General features: G+C 40.1%; 1 protein-coding gene across 1 annotated transcript; it reads right to left on the bottom strand.

The window, feature by feature from the left end:
• Nucleotides 1–205: 205 nt before the first annotated feature.
• On the bottom strand, nt 206–8023 carry pdia3 (protein disulfide isomerase family A, member 3). Its single transcript, XM_003455427.5, has 13 exons — nt 7684–8023; nt 6534–6612; nt 6298–6415; nt 5700–5807; nt 5397–5526; nt 5167–5283; nt 3975–4100; nt 3486–3665; nt 2660–2768; nt 1521–1649; nt 1210–1289; nt 708–765; nt 206–627 (listed from the first exon to the last, which is right to left on the bottom strand). Exons 1-13 carry the CDS (start codon nt 7815–7817, stop codon nt 517–519), a joined length of 1479 nt encoding a protein of 492 aa, XP_003455475.1. The 5' UTR covers nt 7818–8023; the 3' UTR covers nt 206–516.
• Nucleotides 8024–12399: the final 4376 nt, after the last annotated feature.

The raw sequence follows: 12399 nt of genomic DNA, 5'->3' as shown, positions 1-12399 counted from the left end.
CGTTTGAGTTGATATAGAAAAGACTTCAGAGTTCATTTTGGTTTTGTGGGCCTTTTTATTTCACAATCCTTCCAAATGTACAAAATCAAAGGCATGTTACAAAAAAAAAAAAAAAAGAAAAAAAAAAAGAAAGAAAATTTCACCATTACCGTGATCCCCTTTGATGACAACAACAAGAAACTAAAGCGACAGATGACAGGCTGTATCAAACCAAAGTGCATCAGCCTGAGGTGTAGTAGACAGACCAGGGGAAATAGAAATCTCATGTTTTAAAAAGTCATCCCATCTTCCCTAAAAATTGGTTTTGAAATATTGGGCAGACCCTGGCCAAAACCTCTCCACCTTCCACAGCATTCCCAGCACAACGAGGACCTAAAGGAAGGGCCACGTCTTTGACTTCAGACCATTCGGTAGTTCACTAAGAGAGGAATATAATTTAGTTCTTTTTCTTCCCCAATCCTCCTGTTGTGGTGGTGGAGGTAGGGAGGGGTGCTGCTGAGTTCCTGTTTGGAGCTTTTATAGCTCTGACTTCTTCTTCTTCTTTTTCTTGGGCTCCTCCTGCATCACCAGCGGGTTTGAGGCCTCCCTCTTCAGGTAGGAGAGGAAGTCGCTCACCTCGCGACCTCCCTGCAGCGAAAGCAGAGGGTTCATCAGCAAAGCACAGATATCACTTTGCTGCTGTGAACGGCACTTTAGCAGACACTCACCTCATATTTCTTTGGGCTCAACTTGCGTCCAGCTGGAGAAAAGTAGATTGTAGGGAATCTAGAACAGAGGTTGAGGACAAAGATTATGATTTCATGTATCAAACTGCACAGGTGCATGCATGTTAACCTGAGTTCCTTCACCTTTCCCAAAGTCAAGCTTCTTACATAGCTCACAGCTAATCATAATCACAGTCTGTAATTACGCTTCAGGATGTCTGCTGTTTCATGTGCAATGTTCAGCTTTTCCCCCCCTTTTATCTGTGATGAAGATATGTAGCCCAAGGCAGGCTCTGTTTAACACTTATCACTCGAGGGAATACAGGAACAGTCTCCAAGTTATGTTGAAGGGAACATACTGTATGCTCTGTCACCATGGCAGACACATATGGTCTTTAAATTCACTCTAATGTCACATACAGGGGGGGCGAACCATAAAGCTTCATTTTAATTAAAATAAAAACAGTCCAGGCCTTATCGTCACATTAAATGACTCAGCACTCACCCGCTGACTTCATATGGAGATGGCACATCATTGGCTGTGGCATCCATCTTGGCAATGACGACGTTGGGATCATCGGCCAGCTTTAGAAACAAACAGGGCAAATTGTTAAGTTTTTGCAAGACAGTTCACTAAACCTTAACATCCACACGTTAGACTAGTCTACAGGCTGGGTGATGCAGGCCAGAAGAAGAGCAAGCTAAACCTGGAGGTCACATGACTTAAAGCCACGTTCTGGATAAGTTAATTAAGAACGTGTTATTGTTTTAATGTGCAAGATCTGAACAAGCAGCAGGTCAGGATCGCTCCCTCACCTTCTCTCCCAGCTCTGTGTATTTGGGCTCCAGGCTTTTGCAGTGCCCGCACCACGGAGCGTAGAATTCAATCAGCACGTCTTTGCTGTCATCGTTAACGATGGAGTCGAAGTTCTCAGCCACCACAACCTGAAGAGACATTGCAGGTATTAGAGCCGGTTCTGTACTGCAGCCATTTTTCCACCTGAAGTACCCAGAACTTCCTCCACTCAAAGGCTATTGTCTGTTTCTACTAATGTGCTGATGCATACTCAGTAACCCAGATGAGGTAAGATGATGAAATCATTGCTTCCAAATGAACTGAATGATCTTTCTGGTTTCTGAAAGTTTTTGACCTCTGATTCACTACTTTTGTACCCCACCAGCATCGCAGTCTCTCACTGATCCATTTAAACTATTCTTTAACCATCTTTCCAATTTGTTCTGCTGTTCCCAATCCAGAGTGCTGGGTTCCACTATTAGGAATAATTTAACTGCCCGATAGCTCCTGCAGTGGACAAACGGCCTTAGGCTTTATCTCTAGTCCTAGGCAACAGTAAAACTTAATCTCCATTAAAGCTGTCAAAACATGAGGCGAGAGTGTGAAGGGAAGGGGGTGGGGGTGTGTGTTGTAGACTGATTATACGAGTTGTGATTATGCGCTGTCACTGAATTAAGCAGAGTATCCAGGATAATTGCACATCCTCACGCTGCATTTATTCATCGTTTGGCATCAGTGTTTGTTTGTCAGCTCACTTTTTCCCAAGACTGCTGGTCTCAGGAAATACGGTTTCCTGTTCTGAATATGTATGACAGAGGCAATTTACTTATTATAGCATGTTAAGCACAGAGCTTAACCCATCCGCTGTTGAAATCTTTCAAATAAGATGTAGCCTCTAAAAAGAAAGTTGACTTAAAGGCAGTTCACTTCAGAGACTGGATGAACTAGGCAACTGCACTAAACCTCAGCATGACGATTATTTCTTAAATGAATCAAGCAAAGCTACTCCAGCCGAGGCAGAGAATAAACACTCGCAGCTGTAAATGATTCTAGGCCCCCTTTAGGCTTAATGTATATTTAAAAGCATAAATCATGTCCATGATACACAAAGAAAATGTTTAGTACAAATCTTACAAGTGTCAGGAGAAATTGATCTCACCTTAACAGGTCCATCGTTGTTCTCTGGGATGGGTTCTGATTTGAGATAGCGCTTCAGCTTGCCATCAAAGTAGTCCTGCAAGAAACGCTCCAGAGCTTTTCCATCACGACTGTTGAAAGAGATTCAACGAGTCAGTAAAGTCACGATTCTCCTTGAGGTGGAAGTCATTAACTAGGCACTGTTCTTTTAGTAAGTTCCTCATCTACTGATTAGTTTCTTAGGCAACAGAGGTGGCAATCAGACACTACACGATACAAGACCACCACATTTATACATTTTGATATAAGGCAAGTTTTGCAATAAATACTTTTCTCAACAACAAATTACAATTTTAATCTTTGTCAATATCCATTTTATCCAATAAGGTCAATTTCTTACTTCAGATATGCTGCAAAATGAGACAGAGCTTAAATGCAGTCCCCAAATACTACTATCTGTAACTGAATGGGGGTCAAATTGGCAATTACATGCAGTCAGTTTCTGATAATACAACTGTGATAAATCATCAAAGCAAACTGTGTTCAATGTTGGATGCTTTCAGTCGAGCCAATTTAAGCCAAGTCTGCTCAGCTAACATCATCTCAGGATGGTGGTGCATGAGATGAGCGCTCTTGTTCATTATATTCCCAGATTATTCCATTTATTTCATAACATATCAATATTTGGTGTCCAGTTTTTATACAGTGTTGCCACACCATCACGAAGCTATACTGTTTAGAGTTATACTCCATGTAGCAAGGGTTCTACTAAATCCAACTAGCAACTTGTGATGTGATGTGTGTGTGCACTGGTGGGGAATTGTGGTGAAAAGTTGCCCTGGACTTACGAGAACTCCTCAGTCATGGTGTATTTGTCTCCTTTGGCGGTGCGGATGGCCACCACAGGCAGTTCGCCACTGGGATTCAGGCCAAACTCAGACAACTCGTGGTTGAACATGTTCTTGTTAGCTACAGCAAAGTTCAGCTTCTTGCCCTGATCCAGGAAGCCCTTTGCCACCTTCATCACCCTGAAAAATGTCAAGATGGTTTTAATCATGCTGCCAAAAACAAAGATAATACTGTGGAGGATTAAATTAAGGCATTAAAAAAAAGAAAAAAAGATCTGGTCTCATTTTCGTTTCTTAGCATGTGGCTAACTGCCAAAAGGGAGGTGCATGGTGTTGTACTAAACAGAAAACAAAACTTATGATATTCAAGATCAATCTAAGAGTGAGCCATCTCTGCACAGTGCAGATTTAAAGTTGGCAGGGAAACTGCAGCTTCAAAAACAGAAAATCCCACAAACCTAAATGAGCTTCTCCCCCCCAAACACGTACCTGTTCCTCCAATAGTTGGAGCCTTTAGGGTTTTTCTCGTAGTCAACATCATAATAAGCCACCAGGAGGTCCTTCCCTTTCAGCTGGTCCTTGTTGTTGTCATTCATGTGGGGACAGAATCCAAAGCTGAGGAAAAAACAAAACACACACACAAAAAAAGATAATCAAATTAGAGCTTAGAGTTTAGCCTCTAAATATGTGATGCTGAAGCAAAATTAAATAGCAAATAAATAGGAGTATCCTGCATTGTGTGCACATGGGCTTGGGTTGAAGAAAAAAAAAACAAAAAAACAAAACGACAACATGTGTAGACTGGTTAGCAGGAGCACTTGTAAACCACGCGGAGGAGATAAGCAAACAACTGCTCTCTGTAGGTGCGTCAAATGTCAAAGTTATTACTCAAAATAAAAACCCATATCAAGTCCCTATTATCTGTTACGCTGTTGCAGTGGTGGAGGCGCATATCTGAACACCAGCTTGCGCTAAACCACTTTCAGGTGCATTCTCTTTTCTTCTCTCTGAATGTCAGTTGAAGTGGATACCCTTAAATCTTTCTCAGGTTTCTGCCGCTACACCCACCTGTAGTTCAAACTCTCTGCAAGGAGAGCCAATCACAAAAAAGCTTGCTTAAAGGGAGACCAACTGAATCTGCTCGTGTCAGACAGAACTGAAATAAAGGGAGCTCTAGATCCCCAGATAGGATCATTAAGGGCTACTTTGAAAAATACGTTGGGGGGGGGGGGCAATAAAACAAATCTGCCTGGATCAACTGCATGTACTTTATAAAGTGGGTTGAGGTCAAACTCACTCTGCATAAAAACAAGATCTCAAACAGCAGGGTTTCCATCTTAGCTGATTCCCTTCAAGACTGACTAAACAACAAGTCACAAAGAATTGAAAATTCAATAATTGAAGATTCAATTATCTACTAGTGTTATTACACTTTGAGACCAATTTACTATGAAGTAATATTTATTCAGTGCCAAACTCTTTGCTACTGCCAGAACTAAACTGTGTCCCGAGAGGACAATTACCTACCAAACAAGATCCTGTTGGCACTGGGCCCAAACTTGTAAATATGTACCTTTGCTATGAAAATTGACTCTGCATTTAATCCTAAACAGATCAACTATTTATAGACTGATCATTTTGATGCCTCTACAAAGCGTCTCTTCTAAACAGCAGGACTCACATGTTATCCTGGATGAATCTCTTGATTTTGTTGCTGGTGTATTTATCGTCACTGAATTTGACCGAGCTGTCTTCAAACTTGTTGTTGAGTTGGGGTGGACGGAACAAAATGACTCCCCTGTAAGCCGAGAAAGAAATATTTCACTAACAGCAGATACAAAGGTGAGATCAAATGTGCAATAGTGTTATTTTTAAATGGTTTGTGAGAGACGTCTAAAGAGATCTACTCACTCTCCCTCAATGTCATGGCTTTTGAGGAGAGCCTCAGAGTTTGTGTGGGCGAAGCGGTAGTTGTCCCTCAAGGCGCTCGCTGCCTTCAGGAACTCAGCCTGTTCTGTGCTCTTGTCATCAGCAAAGAATCCTGGGAAGGAAAGGTCAGTCAGATCAGGATTCAATATCAGCAGCAAAAAGCGGCAATAGTGTCTGAACAAAAAGTGAGTAACATAAAATACCCTAAACTTTAAATTATGAAGAATGTTACTAGTGAAGAGCTTAAAAAGACCTTTAGACTGGTTTCCTCAACTAGATGCTTACCGACAACACTTGCATCTTGATCTGCAAGAAACTTTTCTAGGTCTGCGTTATCCTTGAGCACCACAGAAGCTGGACCAGCCTGCTTCTTCAGGAAGCTGACAATCCCATCTGCAAAGAGAAGTAGTGAGGTGAGAAGGATGCAAAAAGACAGCGAAGAGCCACAGGATCATTCACCTGCTCATTTCTGCCATTTGTACACTGAATTAAGATGCAAACATAAGAAACTGAATGAGTGGGTGATGTGGCAAAGAGATCAATTCACATCTCTTGTGGTAGCAAACTTGCTGGTTTTATCTCGACAGTTCAGCTTAACACAGTATGAACGTTATACTCTTTTGTATACGAGGTTCCGTTTGTATGAATTTTATGTTGAAAATTCAGTCACTGTTAGCCATCTCTTGTTTCTTTACCTTTAAGACTGGTTAGGCTGCTGTTGTGGAAAACTCTGTATCCTTTAGTTACCTCTCCACATAGCCCTCATCCCACTAAGGATATCATTTTAACATAATATAAAGAATTCCTCCAAAAGGCAGATTGAATGCCAAGTTAAACACTTAACTCTCAGATCTTCCAGTGCTAAAAGACATGAGGGCAATACCTGCATTTCTGGGACCATCATAGGGACCAGATTCATCGCCATCCCTGAAGATCTTGAGGGTTGGGTAGCCACTGACGCCATATTTGCTGCATGTGTTGCTGTTGGCAGTGCAGTCAACCTAAGTGGAAAAGCAAATTATTCTCACTTTTCGATGAGACACACACAGCACTGCAATTCAGAGTGCAGAGAAGCCACACTGAAGTGGACAAAGTGAAGTGATCAGTGTTGTGCAGTACCTTGGCCAGTGCAACGATGCCTTTCAAACGTGTGGCTGCTGCCTCGTACTCAGGTGCCAACCGTTTACAATGGCCACACCTAAAGTCAGATGATATGGATTAGTCAAACAGGCAAAAAACAAAAAACTTTAGGGCCTAGCCAGATGAAGACCCGAAGGTAGACCTAGTGGAATCTGATGATGCAACTTAACTATGTTTGAACAAATGGAAACAGGTTTAAGTACAAGCAAAAACATGAAAAATGTACTGAAGATTTAATTAGCCACATATTGTTACAGCTGTGCTTTATGTTTTCTCAGGTGCCTATATAAAGTTGTCCTTAATATACGACAGACCATTATTATAATATTGCTTGCGTTTTCTGTAGGTCGAAAACCCGAAGGTTTAAATTATATTGAGAAAATAAAACCAAGACTAAATATTAAATCTTCATTAAAATTTTTGAATATTTACCTTTTTCAAACCATTAAAGAGTTTAGGTACTAGACAGCACAAAATTTACTCGTTAGTGCTTTATTATAAGGAATACTGTACATTTTTATTTTATTCAAGTTTGGCACAAGGGTACACGTCATATTTCCTCTGGGCCAATCCTAGGTGGACACCAAAACTTTCCTGGCCAATCAGAAGGTTACAACAATGAACGGACACACCCCCCAACTTCCTCATAGCCTCATTCGCACATAATCTCTTTTCTTTTTTTCCCTTTTTCTTTTTTTTTTTTTAAACGGAAACTAAGCGGAGATAAAAAATACGCTTAGTTAGTCACTGTTTAAGGTAGCATTTTCAGTGTGCCACTAAACTGCAGCACCTCTTAAAATGCGACGTAAAATAAAACGCCAAACACATAGCGAATTAGCTTGTGCCTTTCGACTAATAGCTAACATGCTAATGCCTGGTCCTCAGCCAAGAAGCGAGCGAATTTGACAGTTCTGCCTCCATTAAAGTTAGCAACAAACAGCGTTGCAGTTTGCACAATTAATTGCACGTTTCCGACAAAAAGAAAAACCCCACTGACATTCACGATGCTGCGAGTTCTGCAAATGGGTACCGCTCAACTGTTAACCGCAAAGCGAGTAAGCTAGCATTCGCGTTTTTCACTTATGCAAATTTCTCTGATACTTCAGAGAAAACATGTGACAAGACTCACCAAGGGGCAAAGAACTCCACGAGAATGAGCTCATGGTCTCCGATCCTGCTTTCGAAATCGTCATCCGTGTACTCAAGCACATCACTGGCTCGAGAGAACCCGGCGAGAGCGGCCAAAAAGATGAGTCTCAACATCGTACACGGCGCTTACTGAGTCCTTTAGTTACACAGAACGGTTTTAGGATGCAGATGGGGTCCGTAGAAGCGCCCCTCTTCAGCTGTGCTGCAAGGGGAAAGCCAAGGCTGCGAGCTCCTCAGACAGGGCCAAGTGCAGACTGGTCGATAGAGAAAGAGAAAGGAATGGAGGCGGTGTAGCCCTTCACACAGGCTGCGAAAACTCTCATAACCACAGTGTGGCAGCCTCCCATTGGTTCATTTACACAGTCACTCTGCCTCGATTATCCAATCAGAAGGAGGCAAATAAGGCCTCATCGTCTCCAATCAGGAATGGGCAAATCATGGCTCTTTAATGTCAACACAGCGACCTGTCCAGGATGTACCCTGCCTCTTGCTCTATGACAGTTGGGACAGGCTTCAGTCTCCCGTGCCCCCGAACTAGTTAAGGCAGGGGTGTTAAACACAAGGCCCGGGGCCAGAATCGACCCGGCGAAGACCCTAACCCATTGGATGGCTGTGGAAAATGAGAGAGGAGGGATAGATTTTGGACTTCTGTGTTTTCATAGGTTTTACAGCGTTTCGTATTGATTAAGACCGCCACCATTGCCATCCATACTACACCAATTTAGTAGTAGTAATAAATAAACAATAACAATTAAATACAGTTTTGTTTTTGTTTGTTTGGTTTTTTTTTTAAATCTATCTACTATAGAAATGTCAGGGTATTTTTTTTAAGAATGGGTTCACAAGGGGACATTTTCTGGGAAGTGATCTATCAGAACTTATTCTGTAATTTTACAGATTTCTTGCATTTACTGCAACAGCATTTCTTTATCGTGTAGAAAAACTGAGATGTACTGTTGTATTTGCATTTCTTTTATATTTATATTTATATTAAATAGGATTAAATGTGCATTTAAACAAATTTACACTAACAGAACGTGTCACTTAAGATCAAAGTAACCTGTAAGGGACCAACAATGCAAAATGAGTTTGTTCATCCCTGGGATAAGAGGAAGAAAATGGATGGACGGAAGGATACATAGAAGGATAGATGCCATTTATCCTTGACTCTCACACTCCATTACATTCCACCGCTACTATCTTTCTACAAGAAAAGACTAATACTAGCACTGACTTGCAACCCTGTTACTGTAAATACAAAACAAACATTACAGACATGCTAAAAACATAGAAAATATTATTAAACAAGATTTCTGTGGTCCTGAGTATTTGTCAGATTTATGGCATAATCTATAAATAAAAACAATATCTCCATCCAGCCATGTTAACTTGTGCAACCCTGTTACTGTGTTAACATATCACTTTCAATGAAATAACCTTTATAATAGTTTGAATGAATAGTGTATTTGATAAATAATTTATAAATAAATACTGAAATGACAAAAAAAAGTCAGACTATGTAACTGCTGGGCAAGGTAGATTTGAAAGTAGATTTTAAAAGTAGCTTAAAGTCATGTGAATTATGTATTATCTGTAATATATAGGGTGGTATACAGTATTACAACATACTAAATGTGTGTCAAATAGTTATCATTGTTTTATTTAATTTTCATTATTTTTCAATTTTGTTTTATTTTACTCAAGCAGCGTATAGATCGATTACTCACCCGGGTTGCTGTGTTGGCAAATATGGCTAAAGTGTTGAGGGCTAAAACTGGTTCTTTATACATGTATTGCAGATCATAGTGGATTTATAAAAGCATACAATCTTTACATGTAGAGGTTTTGGAAGTAAACCAAATAAGTATTTAACTCTTTATGGTTCAAACAGTTTATCAAGATCTAGAAATGTTATCAACCTTTCACACATTTTCACTCCTTTGTAGAAATGCTAGCAGTACCCCACCAGGACTAGCAATTTGAAACTGGTGGCTATGCTGCTATTTTCAAACTGCTTAATGTTTCCTAAGTTCACTTTGAGAAACTCTGCTAGGAGATTAAAAACACTATTCCTTTGTCCTTTTTTGATGGAGTGCGATCGACATCAAAATCTACCATGCTGCTCCAAAATATTCCATATGGTGCTTCAAAGGACATAGGATATGTATGAGCCATGTCCTTTTCAAACTCATCAAACAACTGTAATTTATGAACATTTCTGTCTCACTAGAAAAAAAAATCAGCATAGCATAAAGGTTGTTATTCAGAACTGTGTGCTAATTTAATTTACAGTAATCCTTCTCTCCAAGTGGACCCGAACCATGCCAGAAAAGTACTTCTGCAGCAATCACATAACCAGTGTCAATGAGGAGGACACTGACTTTGGAGTGAATGAGCTTATGAGATCAAGCTTCGGAAGTATCCTTCTTCTTTCTTTGGCACTCAGAAGAGGTCATTCGTCATCTTGTGCAGCTACACTATGGACAGAAGTATAACCTGTTAATCTCTGAATTCAGGTGCTTGCAGTCCTATTGCCACAGATGGACAAAACCAAGCACCCTTTCCATGCAGTCTGGCTTTACAAACATTTGTAAAGAATGACTCATTCTACAGAGCTCCTAGATATTTCATGAACAGCTGTAAGTGGCATTATTTCAGAGTGGAAGTGTTGAGGAACCACAGACACTCGGCCAGAGAGCACCAGACCAGGGAAAGTCACAGAGTGGGGTCGACAAGTGCTGATTCACATAGTGTGTAAAGGTCACCAAAAGCTCTGCTGACCCAATAACTGCAGAGCTCCAGTGCCATCACTGCACTATTTGTGTTGATGGCATTTAATTGGAACAAAGCGTGTGTGCCAAGTGCTTCATGGATGGTTCAGGGCTTCCATGGCCGAGAAACTCCTGTAGGCGTAATGTGGAGGTGGCTCAGTACTTTTGTCCAAAGGGTGTAGTTTCAGAGTAATGACTACACTCTGAAGTTGCAAAATATGGGTCAAAGATCTTGTGCGCTCACAGTCCATTACCCCAGGGTGTGGTGAGGTCATTGATCCACTTGTGCACCAGATGCAAAAAAGGGGCTTCCGAGAGCGTCCACTGGTTTTTGAAATCAAAGTTCAGTCATGTAGCAGATATATTCAGGCCACCAAACTTTTCATTACAGTCTTGAAAGGGCCCCATTCTGACTCAAAGCACTCTACTTTACAAGCCACTTGTAAGCACTCATTGGTACAGCACTTCCCGAGGTACAGAACCTACTGTATGTCAGGTCCAAAGCCAGTTTAGTATCAGTTAACTTAATGTGCATGACTGTGAACAGTGAGAGCAGGCCAGGGTACCTAGAGGAAAGCCACACAGGCACACAGAGAACATGCAAACTCCACCCAGCTATCCAGGAGATTCAAACTAATGTGAGAGACAACATGGAAGAACACAGACTGCGATGAGCATTTTTGTTAGTTCAGAAAAATGAAAGCACAAGAAGGGAGCTGTTGTCCTCACACATTTCTGCACATTTAAAAAGGCATTTTACTAATAAAAAAATAAATAATTTTGTTTAGTCAGTACATTTCCTGCAATTAACACAAAGATGTGACAATATTTTAATTAGTTCAAAGAACCCACATTGATTAAGTGAGAAACTAAATCCTGCCTAATTATATTGTACCTTCAACCTCGAATTTTATGAAAAGTTAAGGATGTCCTAGTTTTTTCATTGATTGTACCACCTTACATGGAAGTGTGTATGTACAACTCACACCAGATGAGTAAAAGTTGCTTAGAAAACTATTGGATGTGATATGAAAAAGCAAGATTTGATTTTCTCAGTGTACAAATTCACTTGCATAGTACACACATAAGTTGCATAGTAAAGAAAAATGTAAATAATAACTTGAACTATCAGCTCAAGTGTTCACAGACATAATATAAGTAGAGCCTTTGCTCAGATGTCAGAGGAAAGGTCAAACAGACTTATCGCCATGTTGATATGCAATTTTGCTTTGTTTTCGTCTTTATGCCACATATCTGTTGTGGAAAAAAACCCATAACTCCTGGGATTTAGTGTGTTGAAGTGTGACTTTGCAAATATAATTGAAATTGGGCAATTTTCATTCTGAAAGTCAAACACTGTCCCTGTTACAGCAACAATAGATGTGACTGCTGGACAATGATGATAAATCATCAGTTTCCATTAAATGATTAAAAGCTGACGTGCCACCTTGTTTGGTAATGTGTTGACCTGTAAGTTTGTTTAGATATTTTCACAACTTCAGTACAACATAAGCTACAACAAGACCTCCATTCTGACTACATTTGGGGACCTGTAGAAAAATCCTGTGTCTATGTCATTATTTATTTTCAAATGAAATTTATGTTAAATCACTGTACAAATGAAGTCAGTGACAGTGTTATCATGTTAAAAAAAATAGACTTTATGTTTTATGCGGTCAGAACAGATTAAAGTTCCTACTCTTTTGAGACATAGAAAGTGTGTCTGTTGGGACTTAATATTAGGTATAAAAATTTCCTTTTTGATAAAGCTTAAAGTTAGAGCTGAATCACGTGATCCTTAACTCTCTCTTACTTAAGCGGCAATAGATTGTTTCTTCTTCACTTACCTTTTTCACTCTCTATGTGTTTATACACCACTATGCATTTAATCATTGGTTATTTTTAATCTCTGGTTCTCTTCCATG

The sequence above is a fragment of the Oreochromis niloticus genome, linkage group LG7 (assembly GCF_001858045.2).
Source record: "Oreochromis niloticus isolate F11D_XX linkage group LG7, O_niloticus_UMD_NMBU, whole genome shotgun sequence".
NCBI lineage: Eukaryota > Metazoa > Chordata > Actinopteri > Cichliformes > Cichlidae > Oreochromis > Oreochromis niloticus.
This window is presented reverse-complemented; position numbering and strand designations above follow the sequence as displayed.

What these genes read in the sequence shown, in the direction of transcription:
- pdia3 (XM_003455427.5), bottom strand. Translation starts at nt 7,817, where the DNA reads ATGTTGAGACTCATCTTTTTGGCCGCTCTCGCCGGGTTCTCTCGAGCC. An exon ending in GTGGAGTTCTTTGCCCCTTG is followed by an intron (nt 6,613 to 7,683) that starts GTGAGTCTTGTC and finishes ATCTGACTTTAG; the next exon opens with GTGTGGCCATTGTAAACGGT. An exon ending in ACACAGAGCTGGGAGAGAAG is followed by an intron (nt 1,290 to 1,520) that starts GTGAGGGAGCGA and finishes TTGTTTCTAAAG; the next exon opens with CTGGCCGATGATCCCAACGT.